This window comes from Protopterus annectens, chromosome 9.part0, assembly GCF_019279795.1.
Source record: "Protopterus annectens isolate FY-2018-M chromosome 9.part0, PAN1.0, whole genome shotgun sequence".
NCBI lineage: Eukaryota > Metazoa > Chordata > Ceratodontiformes > Protopteridae > Protopterus > Protopterus annectens.
This window is the reverse complement of record NC_056743.1, coordinates 942,094,354-942,119,085: the sequence shown is the minus strand read 5'-3', so window position 1 is coordinate 942,119,085 and position 24,732 is coordinate 942,094,354. Positions and strand designations below refer to the sequence as shown.

General features: G+C 44.4%; 1 protein-coding gene across 1 annotated transcript in view; it reads right to left on the bottom strand.

Annotated features, from left to right (window-relative positions):
* NFYC (nuclear transcription factor Y subunit gamma) overlaps window positions 1-22,365 on the bottom strand; it is a 542,726-nt gene extending 520,361 nt beyond the window's left edge. The window contains exon 1 of the mRNA XM_044083683.1: window positions 22,253-22,365. Within this exon, the coding sequence (XP_043939618.1) occupies window positions 22,253-22,357 (105 nt within the window). The 5' untranslated portion in view covers window positions 22,358-22,365. The remainder of the gene's footprint in view (window positions 1-22,252) is intronic.
* Window positions 22,366-24,732: the final 2,367 nt, after the last annotated feature.

The following is a 24,732-nucleotide window of genomic DNA, read 5'->3' as shown; positions in this document are numbered from 1 at the left end:
GCGTCTGGCCTCATGCATAACATCCAAGACTTGTTTGCTTAGGCTGGCAGCTGGAGGAGAGGTCAGGGAATAAGCCAGGCTGCCAGGTTCAGGGTCTGCAATTGTGGATGCATGAATTCTCCATTCTTTTGGATCAGGAGTGTTGGGATCTGAGGTAGGTGCCATGGTGGCAGGGACGACAGGCTGTGCAGCAGTGGGTACCAGTGCTGGCATGGCCAGTCTGGGGCAATCAAGATTGTCCTTGCTTTTTCCTCCCTTACTTTGAGCAGCACCCTTGAAATTAGTGGTCGAGGGGGAAATGCATAGATTGAGAGGTTTACCCATTGGAAGGACAGAGCATCCACCTTCCAAGGCCTTGCTATGAGGTCACCTGGTGCAGAATTTGCTGAGCTGGTGATTGTTGTGGGAGGCAAAGAGGTCCACCTTCGGGGTGCCCCATTTCTGGGTTACAAGGTTGAAGGTTTTCTGGTCTAGCTGCCACTTGTGTGGGTCTAGCAGGTTTCTGTTTAAGTTGTTTGCCAGAGAGTTTAGGGAGCCTGGCAGGAATTGTGCTAGCAGGGGAATTTGCATGGCTGAAGCAGTGTGCCAAAGGGTCATGGTGAGCCTGCAGAGAGGATAAGAGTGAGTTCCTCCCTGCTTGTTGATATACCACATCACTGTGGTGTTGTCCGTTTTGATCACTAGAGGCCCCAGGGAGAGTAGGGGTCTGAAAGCTGTCAGGGCATACTGAACAGCTGGCATCTCTTTTTGGTTGATGTGCAGATGTATTTGATTTGGGCTCCAATGGCCCTGAATGCACCTGCCGTCCAGGTGTGCACCCCAAGCATAATGTGATGCGTCTATGATGAGGGTCTGGGCAGCATGGGGTTGTGAGAAGGGAAGACCCTTGTTGTGGTTGCATGCGGCTGCCCACCAAAGAAAAACTTTCCTTAGACAGGGTATCATAAGTATGATAGTTTCCAGGTCTTGAGAGTGTTGACACCAAAGGCTTTTTAGGTACCACTGTAGTTTCCTCATATGCAGTCTGGCATATTGAATGGAGTAGAATGAAGAAGAGCACGAACCCTAGAGCTTGCACGATTTTCTTTTGGATAACTGGGTTCTGGTGGCTAGTGGATAGAAGTAGCTTGTCAGGCGGGCTTGTTTTTCTGGAGTAAGGAATGCCATCTGGGATGCTGTGTCTAGGCTTGTTCCCAGGAATACAATTTTCTGAGTGGGAACTAGGTATATCCCAGGGAGGTCAGTAGGTCCTTTACAAAGGTCAGGTGCTTTAACAGCTTTTCCTGTCAACCTGAATTCAGGCAGTCATCTAAGTAGGGGTAAATTTGCATTTTTCTTTGTATGCAAAACGCAATGGCCAGAGCCAGGCATTTTGTGAAAACTTGGAGCAGTGGATAAGCCAAAGGGAAGCGCAGAGAACTGAAAGTGCATAGATCCTGCCCTGAAACGTAGATATTTCCTGCAAGATTCCCTGATTGGGATCTGTAGGTAGGCGTCTTAGGTCTAGTGAGGCTAACCAAGTATCCTTGGAAAGCATAGGAAGCTGCTGCTAGAGGGTGAGCATTTTGAATTTTGGTATCACCAGGAAGGAGTTTAGAATTGACAGATAGAGGATTGGGCGCCAGGTGCCCTCTTTTCTGGGTACCAGGAAAAGCTTGGAATAGAAACCTTGGCCAATCTGATCTGCAGGAAGTACAGTTGTGCACACTTACCATAAATGTAGATGTTCGAGTGTATTCACTGTTGCAGTCATTACATTTGGGTAATTTGCTGGCAGGTTGCCCTCAGTCGGCCTGATTAACAAAGTCTTGGGTCCTGCGTCAGTTGCTATCCCTTCTTCCATGACGTAAGGTTGTCAGGGGTATAAAACATGCAGCCGACGCCATTACATCAGTTTTTCTTGCCCCAGATGTCAGATGCCCCCCAAATGGGGAGCAAATAAAATAAAACAAATATATACCTCCAATCCCAAAAGCAAATACACCGAAAGGGCTATTAAGCATAGTGAAAGAAAGCAGAGGAATAGCCAGAAAAAAATAGGGGGCTGGAGGGAGGGTAACCAGGACTGCAACAGTGAATACACTCGAACATCTACATTCATGGTAAGTGTACACAACTGTACTATGTTCTTCGTGTTTCACTGTTGCAGTCATTACATTTGGGTAGATTCCCAAAGCTATGATTGGGTGGAGGGAATTATACAGCATTAGGGCCAGCTATAAGGCCCTGCAGGACAGCAGTGGCAAAGCCAGCTCTGGATTTAGAGAAAAGTGATAAATGGTAATGTTTGGTGAACGTATGAACTGAGCTCCAGGTAGCAGCTTCTAGAATGTCCCTGGTAGGAACACCTCTGGGAAAGGCTGTAGCAGTAGATGCAGGTGGAATGGGATCTGATCCCCTGGGGGACAGTTTTTACATGGTACATATAGCAGAAACGAATACATGGCTTATCCATTTGGAAATGGTTTGCTTTGAAATAGCCTTTCCCTCTGCCCCTGCAGCAAATGCCACCAGCAGTTCAGATTTTCTTTGAGATTTTGTGCTAAGTAAAATCTAAGTTGTTTGTGTACATCCAATGAATGCAGAATCCGCTCCCCCTTGTTCTGTGGATTGGGAAAGAAAGTTGGCAAATGAATGGTCTGATTAAGAGCCACACTGGATACCACCTTAGGCATGAAGGATGGATTGGTCCAGAGAGATACCCTGTCCGCATGATAAAAGGCTCCACTGCCATAATGGCCTGTAATTCGGAAATCCTTCTAGCTGAAGTGATTGCTAAAAGGAAGGCTGTTTTCCAGGAGAGAAATTTTAAAGATGCAGTAGCAGCTGGCTCAAAAGGAGGGAGAGTGAGCTTTTCCAATACAAAATTGAGGTCCCAGGCAGGGGTTGGAGCTCTCATGGGTGGTCTTAAGTTTTTGGACCCTCTGAGATACTGCTTTAGCAGAGGATGAGAGAAGAGGGGAGGTTCTGTATTGTGATGAGCTGAAATGGCTGAGGCATGGGCTTTTATGGAAGAAAAGGACAGGCCCTTGTGAAGCATCTCAGTTAAGTATTGTAAAATCTGAGGAGTGTTGGGCACTGCTGTGCTTATCCCTTGCAATTGGTTCCAGGCCCAGAATCTTTTCCATTTGTCAGCATAAGATTTTCTAGTACTAGGCCTTCTCGCCTCCAAAATGACATCCAACACAGGTTTGCTGAGGGATGCTGAGGGTGAAATTAGGTGATTAGCCATGCTGCAAGATTCAAAGTTTGCTGCTGTGTATGCAGAATTTGGTTGTTCTGCTGAGACAGTAAGTACGGTGTCTGAGGCAGGTGCCACAGTGGAAGGTGTGACACATTGCGCAGGAGTGTGTACCAGTGTTGGCGAGGCCAGTCTGGAGCAATCAAAATCATTTTTGGTTTGTCCCGTTTGACTTTTAGTAGAACTTTGGAGAGCAGAGGCAGAGGGGGAAAGACATAGACTGACAGGTTTTTCCAGCTGAAGGATAGAGCATCCACTTTCCAGGCTTTTTTGTGATGGGTTCTTGTGAAAAATTTGTCCAACTGATAGTTGTGGGGTGAGGCAAAAGATCTAAGTCTGGGCTCCCCCATTTGCGTGTCAACATGCTGAAAATCCATGTTTCCAGTTTCCATTCATGTGGGTCCATTACATTTCTGCTGAGTTCGTTTGCCAGAGTATTCAGCTTTCCTGGCAGGAATTGAGCTTGTAGTTGTACTTGATAGGTCAAGGCCGTGTTCCACAATGCCATGGCTAGTCTGCAAAGGGGGTAGGAGTGTGTACCCCCCTGCTTGTTTATGTACCACATAACCGTGGTGTTGTCTGTCTATCATTAATTGTCCTGGATGAAGGTAATCCTTGAAGGCTGTCAGTGCATACAGCATGGCTAGCATTTCTTTTTGATTGATATGAAGGTGCATTTGATTTGGGCTCCATCTGCCCTGAATGCACTTCCCTGCCAGATGTGCCCCCCAAGCATAGTCTGATGCGTCTGTAGTTAGGGTTTGGGTGGCAGGGGGTGGTGTGAATGAGTGTCACTTGTTTTGGTGCCAGGCCTCTGCCCACCATAGGAACTCTAGTTGCAGGCAAGGAATGATAGGAATCATTGTTTCTAGGCTGTGATAATGCTGACTCCATAGACTTTTTAAGTACCACTGAAGTTTCCTCATATGCAGTCTTGCATATGGAATTAGAAGAATGCAGGAGGCCATGAACCCCAAGGCTTGCAGTATTTGCCTTGCAGAAAGTAGGGTTTTTGTGGCCACCTGTTTGAAGTAAGTCACCAAATGAATTTGCTTCTCTGGCGTAAGGAAAGCCATCTGGGCAGTTGTATTCAAGCCTGCAACTAGGAACGTAATTTTTTGAGAGGGTACCAGTTGTGATTTCTTTTCGTTTATAGTGTACCCTAGACAAGTTAGAAGCCTTTTTACAAACTCCAGATGGTTTAGAAGAGTCCTTGTTTTCTGCCTGAATTAGACAATCGTCCAGGTATGGATATATTTGAATGTTTCTTTGCCTGCAAAATGCAATTACTGGAGCCAGGCACTTTGTGAAGGCCCTGAGCGCACTAGATAAGCCAAAGGGCAGTGCAGAATTCTACAGAAGTAGTGTCGTGCGAAATCAAAGCGTCTTTTTATAGTACGCTTATTAAACCTAGCACAAAAACGACAACCAGTGACGTCGTGGTCTGGGCCTAGGCAAGGTATGCAGTAAGAATGAAAATCCTTAAGAGGTATTTGCTTCCCACAAGAAATACAATTGTTAACTTTTTCTGACATTGGTCTGAGGCAAGAAGAGTTTCCCCAATGGGGTACTTAGCTTTATTGAAGACTTCGGATCTGAAATTCGACTTCGAAAATCTCAGGAGTCAGCCGACCGGCACTTGCCAACTGCTTCTGCTTCGGGCACCACGCGGCAAGAAAGACTGAAGAAAATGGTGTCTGATGCATTATTTATACCCCTGGCACACTGACGTCAGGGAAGAAGCGACAGCAACCGACGCCGGACCAAGACTTTGGAATTCTGGCCGACTGCGGGACCGCCTGACGACAGGATAACCCAACTGTGATGACTGCAGCAGGGTAACACGATGAACATCTGGTAATGCAAGTAGGCTGCTTTGAAGCGGAGGTATCTTCTGTAAGATTCCCCGATTGGGATATGCAGTTAAGCCTCTTTTAAATTTAAAGTTGCCAACAAGGCATCTTTGCCTAGCATAGGAAGTAACTGGTGAAGAGTCAGCATCTTGAATTTTGGAATGTCCAGAAAGGTATTTAGAGTAGATAAGTCCAGAACTGGACGCCATGATTTGTCTTTTCTGGGTACCAGGAAAAGTCTTGAATAGAAACCTTGTCCCTTTTCCTCTTCTAGTGCTGGTTGAATAGCCCCCATGCTCATGAGGGAAAGTACTTGTTTCTGGGCCTCTGCCCACTGATTTGGGGGCAGGTCTGGCCATCCATTTGGAATTGGCAGCGTGTGGAAATTAAATCTGTATCCCTGGGATACTATATTTAAAACCCATTTGTCCTGGGTTATAAGTTGCCAGTTTCTTGCATGAACAGCCAGTTTTCCCCCCAAAGGGGTGGCTAAAAGGTAAGTGCTTGGTAAGTGTAAAGGGAAGTCATTGAGACTGCTTACCACAGGGAGGTGTCTTGTTGTTTCCAGATTTGGAAGAGGAGGCACCCCATTGTTTTGTTCTGAAAGTCCCTTGTGACTGAAACCTGGAGCCTTTGGAATGTCTGGGTTTGACTTGAGTGGCTCTCGAAGGAACCGGAAAGGACCAGTTCTTAGTAGGCCAGTGCCTACTAAATCTTGGAGGTTGCACTTGTAAGCAATCTTTCACAGTTTGCATAGATTTAGCTTTATCTTCCATCGTTTTTAAAACTTCTTCAGCCTTATTACCAAAGAGACGGTCCTGTTGTAAAGGAGCATCTAACAATTTTTCTTTAACATGATCAGGCAGATTTTGCTCTTTGAGCCAAGCATGCCTTCTTAGCACAGACCCAGTTACAGCAGCCCTGCAAGAGGCCTCGAAAGAATCAAAACCACATTGCAAAGTATGTTTTTCAACTTGTTCAGCTGAATGCAATAAATCCTGTAAATCTTTGTTTTCCACACAGTCAGTAAATAACATCATTTTCTGTTTAAGCAGTCCCATCATATGCTGCTGATATTTTAGCATATGAAATTGACAGTTTAAAGTCCTGATTGCCAAGGTTGCAGAAGTGTAAACCTTCTTACCCCATCTATCCAGCACCCTGGAATCTCTATCAGAAGGAGTACGATTTTTAGCAGTAGAAGCCTTATTGCCCTTGGGACCCTGAGAAATGGTTTCAGGATCTGCATCAGGATTTTTGGTGGGTGTCAGAAACCCTGTAGTATCTGTCTGGCTTACAAGGAGCCGAAGGCAAGGAATCAGGAGCCATACTAGATTCTGAAAAAACATCAACAATGTCTAGAACAGGAGGTATAGCCAAAAGCCTATGTTGAGGAAGAAGAAGAAAATCCCCAAGTCTCTTTTTAGATTCAGAGAAATCCTGACTTTCCCAGTGGAAATGTTCCCTTAAGGTAAGTAAAGTTTCCCCAAAAGAAAAATCCTCAGGGGGAGAAGCAGAAGGAATGGAATCTTCTGCATCAGAGTCCTCATAAGTAGGTATAGACAATTCGTAGTCATTAGAAGAGTCAGAATAAATAGTATCCTGTTCAGAAGATTCATAATCAATGTCTTGCCTAGGCCTCTTAGAAGAGGGGGGGGGGGGTTGGCTACCCCTGATCAGAGTAATTAAATCTTCAGCCATTTTGATAATTTGTTTTTTAGGCATAGGGGCCTGCACATGTGGCCCAGGTGTCATTTTTTTAGGCATGGGTGGAGATTTTGACCTTAGGTTTGAAGATGGCATCGGTCTAATATACAAATCTGTAGGCCTGAAAAAGTACAGTTGTGTACACTTACCATAAATGTAGATGTTAGAGTGTATTCACTGTTGCAGTCATTACATTTGGGTAATCTGCTGGCAGATTGCCCTCAGTCGGCCTGACTTCCAAAGTCTTGGGTCCTGAGTCAGTTGCTGTCTCCTCTTCCATGGCGTCTGGTATAAAACATGCAGCCGACACCATTTTCTTTAGTTTTTCTCGCCCCCGATGTCAGGAGCCCCCAAAAAGGTAGCAAAAAAAAAAAAAAAAAAAAAATTATATATATAGATATATATATATATATATATATATATATATATATATATATATATATATACACATACATATACACACATATACACACACATATATATACACACATATATATGTGTGTATATATATATATATATATATATGTATATATATGTGTATGTATATATATATATATATATATATATATATATATATATACATACACACACACACACACACATATATATTTATTTATACACACACACACACACACACACACACACACACACACACATTGTATATATATATATATATATATATATATATATATATATATATATATATATATATATATATATATACATACACACACACATGCATCAATATAAACTTTACCGTCATCTACAAGCAAATACACCACATAGGTTGTAGAAGATAGAGAAGGAAAGATTAACTCCAGAATGACAGGGGGATGGCAGGAGGGTAACCTGGACTGCATCAATGAATACACTTGAACATCTACATTTATGGTAGGTGTTCACAACTGTACTATGTTCTTCGTGTTTCACTGTTGCAGTCATTACATTTTGGTAGAATCCCAAGCTATGGTTGGGAGGCTGGAGCTAAACAGCATTAGGAGTGGCTATAAGGCCCTGCAAAACTGCAGTGGCAAAGCCTGCCCTGGATTTAGAGTAGAGAGGCAAATGATAAAGCTTTGTAAAGGTGTGAACAGAACTCCAAGTAGCAGCCTCTAGAATGTCTTTGGTTGGTACTCCCCTTACAAAGGCTGCTGAAGTAGCTGCAGCTCTGGTGGAATGAGACCTAATGCCCTTGGGCACAGGTTTACCATGGTGTAAGTAGAAGAAACTGATGCAGTGGCTTATCCACTTTGAAACTGTCTGCTTTGAAACAGCCGTGCCTTCTGATCCTGCAGCATATGTCACTAGTAATTGCTCAGTCTTTCTTAGAGCTTTAGTCCTGCTTAAATAGAATCTTAGCTGTCTGTGTACGTCCAAGGAATGCAGAATTCTCTCCCCCTTGTTTTGTGGATTTGGATAAAAGGTTGGCAGATTAATTGTTTGGTTAAGAGCCACACTGGAAACCACCTTAGGCATAAAAGTAGGATTTGTCCTCAGAGATACCCTGTCTGGGTAAAATATGATAAAAGGCTCTACAGCCATGAGGGCCTGTAGCTCTGAAACTCTTCTTGCTGAATTCATTTCCTAGTAGCAGAGCTGTTTTCCAGGATAAGAACTTTATAATCAGTGGTAGCAGCTGGTTCAAATGGAGGCAGGGTGAGCTTTTCCAACACATAATTGAGGTCCCATGCAGGTAATGGTGATCTTCTAGGAGGCCTTAAATTGTTGGCTCCTCTAAGATACTGCTTTAGTAAAGGATGAGAAAAGATTGGTGGCTCTGTATTGTAATGAGCCGAAATGGCACAGGCATGGATTTTAATTGATAAGAAAGATAGGCCTTTGTCAAGCATCTCAGTTAAGTATTGCAATATCTGAGGAAAATTTGGTTCTGCTGCATTAGTTCCTTGTGCTTGATTCCAAGCACAGAATCTCTCCCATTTGACAGCATAAGATTTTCTAGTACTAGGCCTTCTGGCTTCCAAAATTACATCCATCACAGCTTTACTGAGAGGTGTTGTTTGTATGACTACATGATCAGCCATGCTGCCAGGGTCAGAGTCTGTAGTCGATTGTGCAGGATCGGATTGTATTGCTGGGACAGTAGTTGTGGTCTTTGTGGCAAGCTGGGTATTGAGACAAGGTCCTTATGACTGGGTACCAGTATTGGCGGGGCCAGTCCGGGGCAATTAGTATCATCTTTGGTTTCTCTTGTCTGACTTTTAGGAGGACCTTGGGGGGAAGAGGCAGAGGAGAAAAGGCATAAACTGATAGCTTTTTCAACTGAAGGAAAGGGCATCCACTTTCCAGGATTGTCTGTGATAAGTCCTTGTGCAGAATCTTTTCAATTGATAATTTTGAGGAGAGGCAAATAGATCTATGCCTGGGCTCCCCATTTCTCTGTTATCATGCTGAAGACTTGTGGATTTAGTTTCCACTCATGAAGATCCATAAGGTTTCTGCTTAAATTGTCTGCCAGAGTATTTTGTTTTCCTGGCAGGAATTGAGCTTGAAGATGTATTTGGTAGGTCAAAGCTGTGCTCCACAGTGCCATGGCTAATCTGCAAAGGGAGTATGAGTGTGGGCCCCCTTGCTTGTTTATATACCACATGACTGTGGTGTTGTCCGTCTTTAATCAGTAGTTGTCCTGGATGAAGTTAAGTCCTTGAAGGCTGTTAGAGCATTTTGAACAGCTAGCATCTCTTTCTGGTTGATATGTAGATGCATTTGCTTTGGTGACCATATGCCCTGAATACATCTTCCTGCCATGTGGGCCCCCCCAGGCATAATCTGATGAGTCTGTTATAGTTTGGCTGGCAGGGGGTAGAGTGAATGGCCGTCCCATGTTTTGGTGGCATGCCATTGCCCACCATAGAAACTCCTGTCGCAGGCAGGGAATGAGAGGAATCATTGTTTCCAGACAGAGTGTTGACTCCATAAACTTTTTAGGTACCATTGAAGTTTCCTCATATGCAGTCTTGCATATGGAATCAGTAGGATGCAGGATGCCATGAAGGCCAGAGCCTGCAGAATTTGTCTTGCAGAAGACTGGGATTTTGTTGCCATCAGTCTGAAGTAAGTAGTCAGTTGCCTTTGCTTGTTTGGCATGAGGTAAGCCATCTGGGCAGTTGTATTCAAGCTTGCACCCAGGAATGTTATCTTTAAAGAGGGTACCAGTTGTGATTTCTTTTTGTTTATTGTGTACCCTAGGCATGTTAGAAGCCTTTTCACAAATGCCAGGTGTCAAAGAAGAGTGTCCTTGTTCTCTGCTTGAATGAGACAGTCGTCCAAGTAAGGATATATCTGTATACTTCTTTGTCTGCAAAATGCAATTACTGGTTACTGGTGCCAGGCATTTTGTAAAGACCCTGGGCACAGTACACAAGCCAAAGGGCAGTGCAGAGAATTGGTAATGCATTAAGCCAGCCTTGAATCCGAGATATCTTCTGCACGATTGTCTTATTGGGACATGCAGGTATGCCTCTTTTAGGTCTAAAGTCACTAGCCAAGCATTCTTGCCCAGCACGGGCAGAAGCTGCTGCAAAGTGAGCATTTTGAATTTTGGAATGTCCAGGTATGTGTTCAAAATCGATAAATCCAGTATTGGCCGCCAGGCCTTGTCCTTTCTGGGTACCAAGAACAGTCGAGTAAAAACCTGGTCTTTTTTCCTGTTCTGGTACTGTCTGAACCCCCCCCCCCCCAATATCCATGAGGGACTTAACCTTTTCTGTGCCCCTGCCCATTGATTTTTTGGCAGATCTGGCCAACCATTCGCCATTGGCAGTGTGTGGAAATGGAATCTGTATCCCTGTGATACGATGTTTAGTACCCACTTGTCCTGGCTTAATAACTGCCAATTTTGAGCAAAAAGTGCTAATTTTCCCCCTATGGGTGCTGGGAAAAGATAAGTACTTGGTGTAGGCAGAGGGAAGTCATTGGGATTGCTTTCTGTAGGCTTGCGCTTCATCTCCTCCAGATTTGGAGGTGGAAGCGCCCCATTGCTTTGACATGTATGAATCTTGCGCCTGGTATCTGGAACCCTTAGGGCGTCTGGATTTGTCCCTTTGAGCTCTGTCTGACACAGGAAAGGACCAATATTTTTGTAGGCCAGTGTCTACTAAATCTTGGTGGCTGCACTTGTAAGAAGTCTTTAACAGTTTGCATAGACTTAGCTTTGTCTTCCATTTTCTTTAAAACCTCTTCTGCCTTAATACAAAGCAGAGAATCATGCTGTAAAGGTGCATCTAGCAATTTAGCTTTAACATGATCAGGCAAATTTTGTTCCTTTAACCAGGCATGCCTCCTATTGACAGATCCAGTAACTGCAGCCCCGCAGGAGGCCTCTAAGGATTCAAAACCACATTGCAAAGTATGCTTTCCAACTTGTTCAGCTGCATGCAATAATTCCTGCAATTCTTTATTTTCTGCACATTCTGAAATCATCATTTTATGTTTCAGCAATCCCATAACATGTTGTTGGTACTTAAGCATATGAAAGTGACAGTTTAAGGCCCTGATTGCCAAGGTTGCAGATGTATAAACTTTTTTCCCCCATCTGTCCAGTGCCCTTGAATCTCTGTCAGAGAGGCCTTAACTCACTTTGGACCCTGTGAAATAGTTTCAGGATCAGCAGCAGGGTTTCTAAATAATAAAAAAAATTATGAGAGTCAGGGACCCTGTAATATCTGTCCTTACTGGGAGCCGGTGGTAAGGAGTCAAGCTTGACTCCGAAAACACATCATCCACAATGTCTAAAACAGGGGGAAATGGCTAAAGGCCTGTGCTGAGGGAGAAGAAGGTAATCCAGGTCTCTTTTTTGATTCTGAGAAGTCTTGACTCTCCCAGGAGGAGATGCAGATGGAATAGACTCCTCAGCATCAGAATACTCATAGGGAGGTATAGATAATTCTTGATCAGAAGAGGAATCAGAAGAAATAGAAATGTGATCTGAAGATTCATAGCCAGTGTCTTGCCTAGGCCTCTTATCAGGAGGGAGATGGGTACCCCTGATCAAGGTAATAAGGTCTTCAGCCATTTTGATCATCTGTTTTTTAGGCATAGAGGCCTGTGCACATGGCTCATGTCAGTTTTTTAGTTTTAGAAGTTGCTTTTGTCTTTGGTTTTGCAGCTGTTGTCGGTTTGACATACAAATGTTGAGGTCTGACTACACCCTCAAAAGCCAGTGCCTGCTCAGCGGCTCCGGACCCATCCGAGGGAGATGCATCCATCAGTCCAATACCTCGAGTATCTTGCGGCATGCCGAACTCCACATGGGTGTCGGCAGAGGCCTGCGACTTGAAGGTAGCGGGCATCAGGGGCTGTGAAAGCACCTCAATGAGTACCGGCGACCGGCTTAGGAGAAGCTTCGTCGGTTTTGGATCTCGACTGCCTTTCTCTGTCTTTTTGTGTTTTTTATGTAGTTGGACTGCTATCAGACAACATTTCTGGGTAGTTAAACCTGTTTCCAAAATACTTTGATGCAAAAATATACAGACGCTTAATAGTGCGTTGGTTAAATCTAGCACAAACCTGACAGCCAGGCACGTTGTGATCAGGGCCTAGGCAAGGAATACAGTATAAATGGAAATCTTATGAGGTATTTGCTTCCCACAAGTAATACAATTATTAACTTTTTCTGACATCGGTAAAAAGTAAGAAAAAAGTTTCCCCAACGGGGTACTTAGCTTTAGTGAAGACTTCGGTTCTGAAACTCAAACTCGAATATTTCAGTAGTTGGCCGACCGGCACTTCTGCTTCGGGCACCGCACGGCAAGAAAGACTAAAGAAAATGGCGTCGGCTGCAAGTTTTATACCCCTGACGACCTGATGTCATGGAAGAGGAGACAGCAACCGAAGTAGGACCCAAGACTTTGAAATTCAGGCTGACTGAGGGCAACCTGCCAGCAGATTACCCAAATGTAATGACTGCAACAGTGAAACACGAAGAACATCACCCTCAGAAACCAGTGCCTGCACAGCGGCTCCGGACCCATCTAAGGTAGAGACAATCACGGGTTCCATAATTGAAGCATCTCATGGCATACCAGACTCCGAATGGGTTTCAGTAGTGGCCTGCGAATCAGAAGTAGTGGGTATCAGGGGCTGCAAAAGCACCTCACTGAGTACCGGCAAACTGGCGACTGGCTTAGGAGAACCGTCGTCGGCAGTTCTGTACCTCAATGACTTGTCTCTGTCTTTCTTTGCGTTGTTTAGGAATTCCGGTAGTCGGACTGCTAACTGACAACATTTCTGGATAACTAAAGCGTGAGCCAAAATATTTAGAAGCAAAAATGTTCTGACGTTTGACTGAGGGCAACCTGCCACCAGATTACCCAAATGTAATACCTGCAACAGTGAAATACAAAGATCATCAGGCTGTACTGCCCTCATAGAGAACAGGGAATGGACTTGTTTTTGGCCTCTGCCCACCGATTTGGAGGAATATCTGGGAACCCTTTTGGGGTTAACAGAACGTGGAAATAAAATCTGTATCCCTGGGTCACTATGGTGACGACCCATCGGTCGTTGGTAACAGAGGCCCAGTTGTTTGCATGGGATGAGAATTTTCCTCCTAGGGGCACAAGTAGGTGGGCAGAGGTAAGAGGTGGAGGCGTAAAGTCATTGCGAGTTCTTTGCATAAGGGGGTGGATTAGAACTCCCTGTTTTTAAAGTGGAAGAACTCCATTGCTTAGATAGTACAGTTGTGTACACTTACCATAAATGTAGATGCGAGTGTATTCACTGATGCAGTCATCACATTTGGGTTATCTGCCAGCAGGTAGCCCTTAGCCAACCTGAATACCAGAGTCTTCGGATTTCTGCGTCGGATGCGGTTTCCTCTTCCATGACATCAGGTCATCAGGGGTATAAAACATGCAGCCAACGCCTTTACATCAGTTTTTCTTGCCCCAGGTGTCAGGTGCCCCCACAACAGGAAGCAATTATATGGTATGGTACACTCCCATCAAAAAGCAAATGCAGCAGAAAAAATAAATATACCAAACAAGAAAAGTTAGAGCCAAGAGAAGTCCGGGGGCTGGAGGGAGGGTAACCAGGACAGCAGCAGTGAATACACTCAAACATCTATATTTATGTGTACACAACTGTACTATGTTCTTCGTGTTTCACTGTTGCAATCATCACATTTGGGTTGATTCCCAAAGCTAAGGAAGGGAGGAGGAAGTTAAGGAGCATTAGGGCCAGCTATTAAGCCCTGCAAGGCTGCAGTGGCAAATCCAGCTCTGGATTTAGAAAGACAGGCATGTGATAATGCTTGGTGAAGGTATGTACAGAGCTCCAGGAAGCAGCTTCTAGGATGTCCCTGGTAGGGACTCCTCTGAGAAAAGATACAGAGGTAGATGCAGCCCTGGTGGAATGTGATCTTATCCCCTGTGGGGTAGGTTTTCCATGGTGTTTGTAGCAGAAATTAATGCAATGGACTATCCATTTGGAAATGGTTTGCTTTGAAATGGCCTTCCCCTCTGCCCCTGCAGCAAAGCCAACTAGCAGCTGTTCAGATTTTCTGAGAGGCTTAGTCCTGTCCGAATAAAATCTAAGTTGTCTGTGCATGTCCAGAGAGTGCAATATTCTTTCCCTTTTGTGGATTAGGGAAAAAAAGTAGGCAAATGAATGGAATGATTTAGGGCCACACTAGACACCACCTTGGGCATAAATGAAGGATTAGTCCTGAGGGAAAACCTGTCCGCATGGAAGATAATGAAGGGTTCCACTGCTACGAGGGCCTGTAATTCAGATACTCTTCTTGCTGAAGTGATGGCTAGAAGGAAGGCTGTTTTCCAAGAAAGGAATTTCAACTCTGCTGTTGCAGCTGGCTCAAAGGGTGGGAGTGTGAGCTTTTCCAATACAAAGTTAAGGTCCCAGGCTGGAGTGGGAGCTCTCCTTGGAGGTGGGGGGGGGGGGGTCTTAAATTTATGGCCCCTCTAAGGAATTGTTTTAGCAAGGGGTGAAAGAAGAGGGGTGGCTCAGTATTATAATGTGCTGAAATGGCAGAGGCATGAATTTTAATTGACGAGAAGGATAGGCCCTTGTGGAGCATTTCTGTTAAGTACTGTAGAATAGGAGGTAAACTAGGCACCATTGTGCCCATCCCCTGAGCCTGGCTCCAGGAACAGTACATTTTCCACTTTTCAGCAAAGGATTTTCTAGTACTAGGCCTCTTTGCCTCCAGAATAACATCCAGCACCTGCTTCCTGAGGGATGCTAGAGGAGAGCTGAAGGAATTAGCCAGGCTGCAAGGTTCAGGGTTTGAAGATGAGGGTGCAGAATCTGGCCTGCCTGCTGGGACAGCAGGGAAGGGATCTGAGGCAGGTGCCATGGTTGCGGCAGTGTCACACTGCGCAAGAGGGGGTACAAGTGCTGGCGTGGCCAGTCTGGTGCAATCAGTATTGTCCTTGGTTTGTCCTGTTTGATCTTTAGTAGAACCTTTGAGAGGAGAGGCAGAGGGGGTATGGCATACACCGAGAGGCTTTCCCAGGTAAAGGACAGGGCATCCACTTTCCAAGCTTGACCGTGGGGAGTTCTTGTGCAGAATTTGTTCAATTGGTAGTTCTGAGGGGAGGCAAACAGGTCTACCTCTGGAGCCCCCATTTGTTCAAGAGGTTGAATATTTTAGGTTCTAGTTTCCATTTGTGTGGGTCCATGAGATTTCTGCTCAAGTCATCCAGTGAATTTAGTTTGCCTAGCAGGAATTGAGCTTGTAGGTGTACTTGGGTAGCTCAAGGCTGTGTTCCACAGAGCCATGGCTTGTCTGCAGAGAGGGTACAAGTGGGTTCCCCCCTGCTTGTTTATGTACCACATAACTGTGGTGTTGTCTGTCTTTACCAATAGTTGCCCTGGAAGAATACTGTCTTTGAAGGCTGTCAGAGCATTCTGTACAGCTAACATTTCTTTTTGACTGATATGCAGGTGTATCTGTCTCGGGTTCCATTTGCCCTGAATGCACTGCCCTGCCATGTGAGCCCCCCATGCATAGTCTGATGCTTCTGTTGTTAGGGTTTGGGCAGCAGGGGGGTAGAGTGAAAGGGAGTCCCTTGTTGTGGTAGCAGGCCTCTGCCCACCAAAGGAACTCTTGACTTCATACAAGGAATGATAGAAATCACAGTTTCCAGGTCCTGAGAATGTTGACACCATAGGCTTTTTAGACACCATTGGAGTCTCATATGCAGTCTTGCATGTGGAATTAGTAGAATGCAAGAGGCCATGAACCCCAAGGCTTGCAGTGTTTTCCTTGCAGATAGTTGGGGTTTTGTGGCCAACAGTTTGAAGTATGTTGTCAAATAAACTTGTTTCTTTGGAGTGAGGAATACCATCTGGGAAGTTGTGTTCAAGCTTGCTCCCAGGATTACAATCTGTTGGCAGGGTACTAGGTGAGATTTCTTTTCGTTGATGGTGTACCCCAGTGAGGGTAGAAGTTTCTTTACAAATTCCAGGTGTTGTAATAGCAAGTCATGGCTTTCTGCCTGAATCAGACAATCGTCAAGTATGGGTAAATTTGAATCTTTCTCTGCCTGCAAAATGCAACGGCTGGAGCTAGACACTTTGTGAATATCCTGGGCGCAGTAGATAACCCAAAGGGAAGTGCAGAGAACTGATAGTGCATGGAGCCTGCCCTGAAGCGTAGACATTTCCTGCAAGATTCCCTTACTGGGATGTGCAGGTAATCTTCCTTTAAGTCTAAGGTTGCCAACCAGGCATCCTTGACTAACATAGGAAGAAGCTGTTTAAGAGTTAGCATTTTGAATTTTGGAACCATCAGAAAGGTGTTGAGAATAGAGAGGTCCAGGATAGGACGCCAGGAGTTGTCTTTTCTGGGTACCAGAAAAAGTCTTGAATAAAAACCTTGTCCCCTTTGTTCTGCTGGGGCAGGTTAAATAGCCCTGATACAGAGAAGAGAGAGAACCTGCTGTTGGGCCTCTGCCCGTTGACTTGGGAGTAGGTCTGGCTAACCATTTGGGGTTGGTAGTGTGTGGAAGTGGAATCTGTATCCTTGGGAGACTATGTTCAAAACCCATTTGTCCTGGATAATGAGTTCCCAGTTTTTTGCATGCAGGGTGAGCTTTCCTCCTAAGGGAGCAGGTAGTTGAGCAGAGCTTAGAAGGGTTAAGGTCAAGTCATTGTGCCATTTTTCTGTAGGGGGGGTGGCTTACTACTACCTGCTTTGGAAGTGGGAGCCCCCCACTGCTTAGGTCTGTGCGTAGCCTAAGACTGTAGTCTAGGTTGTCTACTGTTCCTGTGTTTGGACTGAAGGCCCGGAAGGGACTGGAAAGGACCAGTTCTTTGAAAGCCAATGCCTACTGAATCTGGGAGGCTGTACTTGTAGGAAATCTTAACAGTTTGCATAGATTTAGCTTTTTCCTCCATCCTTTTGAAGACTTCTGCTTTGTTGCCAAAAAGGCTGACTTGGTTTAAGTGAGCATCCAGTAATTTAGCTTTAACATGATCTGGCAAGTTTTGTTCCTTAAGCAAAGCATGCCTTCTAAGTAAAGACCCAGAGACAGCAGCCCTGCAAGATGCTTCTAAAGCATCAAAACCACATTGCAAAGTATGTTTATCAACTTGTTCTGCAGAATGCATTAAATCTTGCAATTCTGTGTGTTCAGCAGAGTCAGGAATCAACATCATTTTCTGTTTAAGTAGTCCTATAATATGCTGCTGATACTTTAACATATGAAACTGGCAATTTAAAGCCCTAATGGCCAAGGTAGCAGACGTGTATACCTTCTTACCCCATCTGTCTAAGGCTGTAGAAGCTCTATCAGAAGGGGTAGGATTTTTGGCAGCAGTAGCCTTAATGCCTTTTGGTCCTTGGGAAATGGTCTTTGGATTTGCAGAAGGATTCTTGAAGAGGAACTTGAGAGTCAGGTACTTTGTAGTACCGGTCAGGTTTTTTGGGAGCTGGAGGTAAAGTGTCTGGGGTAAGGCTAGATTCCAAGAAGGCATACTCTACAATGTCCAGAACAGGAGGGATAGCTAAAGGCCTGTGTTGAGGCAGGAGTAAGAATTCCCCAACTCGGACTCGGAGTAATCCTGGCTTTCCCAGCAGAAATGCTCCCCAAGAGTATGCAAAGTTTCACCGAAAGAAAGACCTTCTGGAGTGGAAGCAGAGGGAATGGAATCCTCTGCATCAGAATCCTCATAAGTAGATAAGAGCAAACACTCGCGGCTTGCTTAACCGTGGTTTCGGCCGAAACCGCGGACCGCGAGTGTCGGTCTTTTTCTTTGCGTTTTTTAACAATTTGGGTAGTCGGAGGATCCGACGGCATAATGTACGCAAAATCTGAGCCGAAAAACTGTTCAGCAAACTCCGACCGCCTAAGCCGTTGCCGGGTTGAAGGAAGCACAGGCTAAACAGGCTGCTACGCAGTGGTCTGGGCCTAAACAAGGTAGGCAGTAAGAGTGGAAATCTTTATGAGGTATTTGTTTCCCACAAGTTAAACAGTTATTTACTTTTTCTGACATCGGCTGAGGCAAGAAAGAGTCCCCAACGGGGTACTTAGCTTTTAGAAGTCTTCGAAGTAGTATTCGGTAGTAGTAATCTCTGGATCTGACCGACCGGCACTTGTGAACAGCTTCTGCTTCGGGTGCCACGTGGCAAGAAAGACTGAGGAAAATGGCGTCGGCTGATGCCTTTATACCCGAAGACCAGCAGAGATGACGTCGGGTGAAGTGCGACATCAGCCGAAGCCGGACCCAGACTTTGGAATCCGGCAGACCGAAGGGCTGCCTGACGACAGGACAACCCCATTTGTTATGACTGCAGATGCATCCTTGAAGGACATTATCAGATTCCTGATCAGAAGAATCAGAAAGAAAATGAGTTCTAGGTCTCAGAGGGGGAAGGCTGGTTTCCCCTAATTAAGGTAACAAGGTTTTCAGCCATTCTAGCATTTGTTTTTGAGGCATATGGACCTGAGCCTATGGTTTGGTCATCGGTTTTCTAAGCGTAGTACGAGTTTTTGGCCTGGATGAAAACAATGACGGTTTAATATGAATGTCTGTAGGCCTAAATACACCCTCAGAAGCCGGTACCTGCACAGCAGCTCCAGACCCATCTAAGGTAGAGACATCCGCAGGCTCCATAGTCAAAGAAGCATCTCGCAGCATACCAGACTCCGAATGGGTCTCACTAGAGGCCTGCGAATCTGAAGTAGCTGGCATCAGGGGCTGCAAAAGCACCTCACTGAGTACTGGCGGACTGGCGACTAGCATAATGGAAGCATCGTCGGCAGTTTTGGACCTATGCGGTCTGTCTCTATCTTTATCTTTACATTTTTTCAGAAGATCGGTAGTCGGATGGCTTAACGAAGCCATTTCGGAGTACACAGGGTACGAAAGTAATTGGCTGCCAAAATAGCCCGATGAATAGTTTGGGCGTTCAACAAGGTACAAAACAGACAGTGAGGGACGTCGTGGTCTGGGCCTAAACAGGGGATGCAGTATGAATGAAAACCTCTAGAAGGGATTTGCTTTCCACAGGTAAGACAATTAAGTTTTACTGACATCAGTTAGAGCAAAAAAAAAAAAAATAAAAAAAAAAAAAAAGATCCCCAACGGGGTACTTATCTTTTTTGAAGACTTTGGGTCTGAAACTCGAAAACGAAAATATCAGGAGACTGCTGACCGGCACTGGCAAACTGCTTCTGCTTAGAGCACCGCACGCCAAGAAAGACAGATGTAATGGCATCGGCTGCATGTTTTATACCCCTGACGACCTGAAGTCATGGAAGAAGAGAGAGCATCCGATGCAGAAATCCAAAGACTCTGGTATTCAGGCCGGCTGAGGGCTACCTGCAGGCAGTTAACCCAAATGCGATGACTGCAAAAGTGAAACATGAAGAACATCTCTGCATTCCCTGTGACTGCTGTCGGGGAGGGGGGGGGCTCTACTTGCCCTAGGTCTTGGCTGAGCTGGCCTGGAGGGGCAGTGTCTACTGAACCTCAGAGGCTGGACCTGTAAAAAGTCTTTAACTGTCTGCATAGATTTAGCTTTTTCTTCCATCTTTTTTAACACCTCTTCTGCCTTGGTGCCAAATTGTCTTTGTTCAATGGTGCGTCCAATAGTTTTGATTTGACATGGTCTGGCAAGGTCTGTTCCTTAAGCCAAGCATGCCTTCTAAGTACAGAACCAGTGACTGCTGCCCTGCAAGATGCTTCTAGGGTGTCAAAGCCACACTGCAAGGTGCGTTTAGTAACTTGGCTCTTTTAATTCTTTATTTTTTTGCACAAGCAGGAAAGGTAGATATTTTTTGTTTGAGGAGTTCCATGGTATGCAACTGGCATTTCAGCATGTGGAACTGATAAATTAGTGCTCTAATGGCAAGAGTTGCAGAGGTGCATACTTTTTTACCCAATCTGTCTAAAGCTTGGGAATCCCTGTCCGAGGGAGTGGGATTCTTAGCTGTGGTTGTTTTAATTCCTTTAGGTCCATGGGAGATGACCTCTGGGTCAACAGTAGGATTTTTGAAAAGGAACTTGAGAGTCAGGGACTCTAATACCTGTCAGGTTTCCCGGGAGCAGGAGGAAGGGTGTCAGGAGTCGAACTGGATTCCAAAAAGACGTCGTCCACAACATCCAATACAGGAGAAATGGCTAAAAGTCTGTGCTGTGGTAAAGCTAAGAATTCCCAGAGTCTCTTTTTGGACTGAGGATAGTCCTGACATTCCCATTGGAAATGCTCCCTTAAAGTATGTAGGATTTCACCGAATGAAAAATCCTCTGGTTGAGCGGCAGAAGGAATGGATTCCTCTGCATTTGAATCCTCATAAGCAGACAGGGGTTGCAGGTCTTCATATTCATAAACCTCAGTCATCAGACCCCTAGTCAGATAAAACTGGTGGGGACAAGTCTCTTTCTTTTGGAAGGGGTAGACTGGCTTCCCCTAATAAGCAAGCATAAGGTCTTCCGCCATTTTAAGCATTTGAGATTGAGGCAAGGAAGCAGGTGCATGCGCTTGGGTCGGTTTTATAGGTGTAGTTCGTACCCTGGGCCTTAGAAACTCGGTAGTTTTAGAAAGAACTGAAGACGAGAAAGAAGTCATCAGTTTGAGTCGAGTATCGGCAGTGCGAAGAACCTTCCTCGGAAGCCGGTGCCTGCTCAGCGGCTCCGGACACATCCAAGGTAGAGACATCCGCAGGATCCTTAGTCAAAGAAGAGTCTTGCAGCGTACCAGACTCCGAACGGGTGTTGGTAGCGGCCTGAGAATCCACAGAAGCAGGCGTCAGGGGCTGTGAAAGTGCCTCACTGACGACCGGAGAACTGACGACTGGATTAACAGAAGCATCGTCGGCGGTTTTGGAACTGTGCAGTCTGTCTCTGTCTTTATCCTTACGTTTTTTCAGAAGATTGGTAGTTGGATGGCTTACCGAAGCCATATCGGAATATGGGGACAGAGCGAAAATGTTTAGCTACAATAAGGGCCAGACGACGTACAGTTCTGGCATTGAACAAAGCACAAAAAAAACAGTGAGATAAGTCGTGGTCTGGGCCTAAACAGGTGACGCAATAAAAATGAAAGTCTCGGTGTGGTATTTGCTTCCCACAGGCAAGACAACGGCCGACCGGCACTCGTGCGAAGTGCTTCTGCTTCGGGCTCCTCAGCAAGAAAGACTGATGTAATGGAGTTGGCTGCCTGATTTTATACCACTGACGACCTGACGTCAGTCCTGGAGCGACAGCAACTGACACAGAAATACTAAGCCTCTGGTATTCAGGCTGGTTGAGGGCTACCCCTGGCAGGATAACTCAAGTGTGATGACTGCAACAGTGAAACACGAAGAACATCTGCAAGATTTCAAGGGTCAAGAGTGTAGAAAGTGTTGAGGAACTATGCCCTATACCTACCGATACTTTGGTGCAACATTTGCCTTTTTCTAACAAAAAAAAAAAAAAAAGTAAATGGACATAAGTCAAAATATTTAAAATATGCCACATTACAATACTTCAGTATGTGAAATAATGAAGCAAGCTCTACACTCCACTGTTTGAAAAATAAGCCTGACAACGGCTAGATGAAAGCTCAATATACTAGTGACAGAGAAATGGTCCGGGGATTACTTAGCTTTACATGCTCAACCATGAAGTAATAAAGACAACTGAAAGACAATGTAGACATTACTGCTTGCCAGGCCTCCGTGTGGAGTAGAAAAAAAAGTAGAGAATAAGAGTGAACTAAGCAAAACAGAACTCTGGTATGCATTTTACTTACTATGGGAAGTAAGGGCCTGAATTTGTCTACCTTTACAGTATGCAACACAATTAAGGAGAACTGAAATTCTTAATGTAATGGCGAGCAATGCATTTTCAGTGTGAAGGAACTTTCTGCTTCCTGGTTTTCATGCATCTTTTGAGTAGTAGTTTTGTTTTCCTACACAATACTCGTCTAACAGTAACTGATAACTCCTATATCTTACAGTAACTGTTCACTCCGAGGCCTTACCACTGTCAAGTTGCGAATGTCTTCCATCACTCTTGGCCAGAAGGACTGAAGATTCTGCTGTGCATCACTGTTCCCATTGCCGCCATACGTACTGTCTGTGGACATTGTAGTAACTGTAAGAAAAAAAAAATTTCTAATTCCAGTCTTGCACCCCAAGATTTTTTAAAAAAGCATTGCATAGATGCACTGTATGCATGGTTTAGTGTTCTTTCCTGTAAGATACACACATCTGTTATCTTTTTATTCATCTGTGCATGTGTTTATAAATCCTTTAAATATCCACTCATTCACTATGTACCGGAAGGCTTCAAAACACACAGAACAAAGAATTTTAGAAATGTGAGATCTCAAGAGTCAAGCAGTGTAGAAAGTACTGCGGAACTATGGCCTATACCTACAGATAAATTGGTGCGACAAGACCCACCACAGTATTCGAAATGTAACTTTTCATTGAGCAAATTACTAGCCCCCCCCCCCAATCCTCCAGCAATTCTTTTCATTGTTCTGGTGCAAGAATGTTGGTGAATCTTTGGTTGGGGTGTTACTGGCCATGGTACAGTTATAGTGAGAGTCAGTATTTCCTCTCTTCTTGCAATGACTATATGCAGTGAGGACACTGTCATCCCCATCTCTGTACAGTTTAACCTGAAATAATCCACCTCCTCAAACCAAAGGACAGCAACCCTTCAGATATTCAGTAAGTGCTTTACTGTCCAGATTTAATTACATTCAAGTTACCACTTTATATGAAAGTTTTCCTCCCTCCATTCAGCTTTGCTCTGCTCCATCCCCACCCTCCATGTTATAAGTATACAGCAAATACTATCAGCATAAAAGCAGCAAGCCATTTCAGCTTCAGAGCAGTGTAACTAGTTACACCCATACTAACAATATTATGCATGCGATACAAAGCCAGTACCAGTCTGGAGACCAATTATCGGACCAAAACTCATACACTTATAAGCACTTCCACTAAACCTTAAAATGTTTGCTAGTGAAAGTTTTGTTCCCACCTACTAATGACAGAAATGTCTTCATGCAAAGCCTAAAGAAGCACTAGTCGAATATGTACACACACACACACACACACACACACACACACACACACACACAATATTACTTAAGTGACTGCCTGAGTGGTAATCCCTTTGTCATTTTGACTTTCTAAAATATGTACCTGTTTAACAACTTTTTCTTCCAATTCTGTATTATTTAAAAAAAAAAAATAGTCTGGTGCCCATCATACCCATTGCTGTTCTAGGAAACAGCTCAGATAACAAGTCACTTAAGTCACTTATAAAGAAACCTAACAGCCCTAAATATTGAATAACTGCAAAAACTAAAACTATTAGATACCTACATTTCATGACAGCATTAAATAAAGCTCTGTCCAGTAACAGTCCTGACAAACACGAACACAGATTAGTTGCTGCATCTATGCTATCATCCAAACCAGCTTCCCATCTGACATATGACATACGGCCATAACATTTTTTTTTCATTTTAAATCAAATGAGTCAAGCTCTGAAAGATCTCTTCTAATTACTGAATACAGCAGACAGCCAAGTGTACTGCCCTCTGCCTTAACTGATTCTTCTCACAATAGATTTTAAAAACAGCTGCCTGGTTCTTGTATACTGCCTTCCAACTTCCCTTACCCTGGCTTCTCTCAGCAGGTATAAGCTGAAAAGAATTCTTATCAATTCCATAGTGCATTGTGCAGTGGTGTCTATTGTACTCTTTCAGACAGCAGAGTTTGGGACAGATGTCACTAACAACCACTGACCATTTAAAAGGCAACGACACCCTCAACATAATTTTTCCTTATCCTAGACTGATTTTTTCCTCCCTACAAAGTGATTTATATGCTGCCACATTTAAGCAATGCACGACTTTGGTATTTTTCATCTTATTTGGCATTTCTATGCCCTTTAGGTTTTTTGTTCTTTAGTGTACACCATGTTGGGTTTGCAGAGAATATTGCAATATTTAAAGAATTTGTTTCTATAACTCTCAACATATTGCCCATTACTTTCTGTCCCAGAAAAGGCCTACACACAAAGGTGTTTGCAGTCTTCCTCTCTTTCCTTTCCACTATGGCTATAAACCAGCAGAGTTCTACAAAGTAAAAGGCTTATTGTAGAAAGCCAAAGCAGCCATGTTGCCCCATAGGTTTTTGTAGGCAGTAAATATGATCCATGACACTAGTGAAGAACCTAACGCAACATCTCAACTGCCCCACAGTAAACATACTGTTTAGTTATGTGACATGTTCAGAGTCGCACAATGGGTATTGAGCTAGAGGGAATCAAACCCCTGATGACAGGGAGCAGTTGAACTGCTCTGCCAAGCTAAGCCCACTGGACATTAGTATCCCTTTTTCAGGGGTAATCCAGGAGCACGGTCTGGGTTGAATGACATGCTCGAAATCACACAACAGGCAAAAGGAGACTAAAGGAATTGAACCCATTAATATAGGA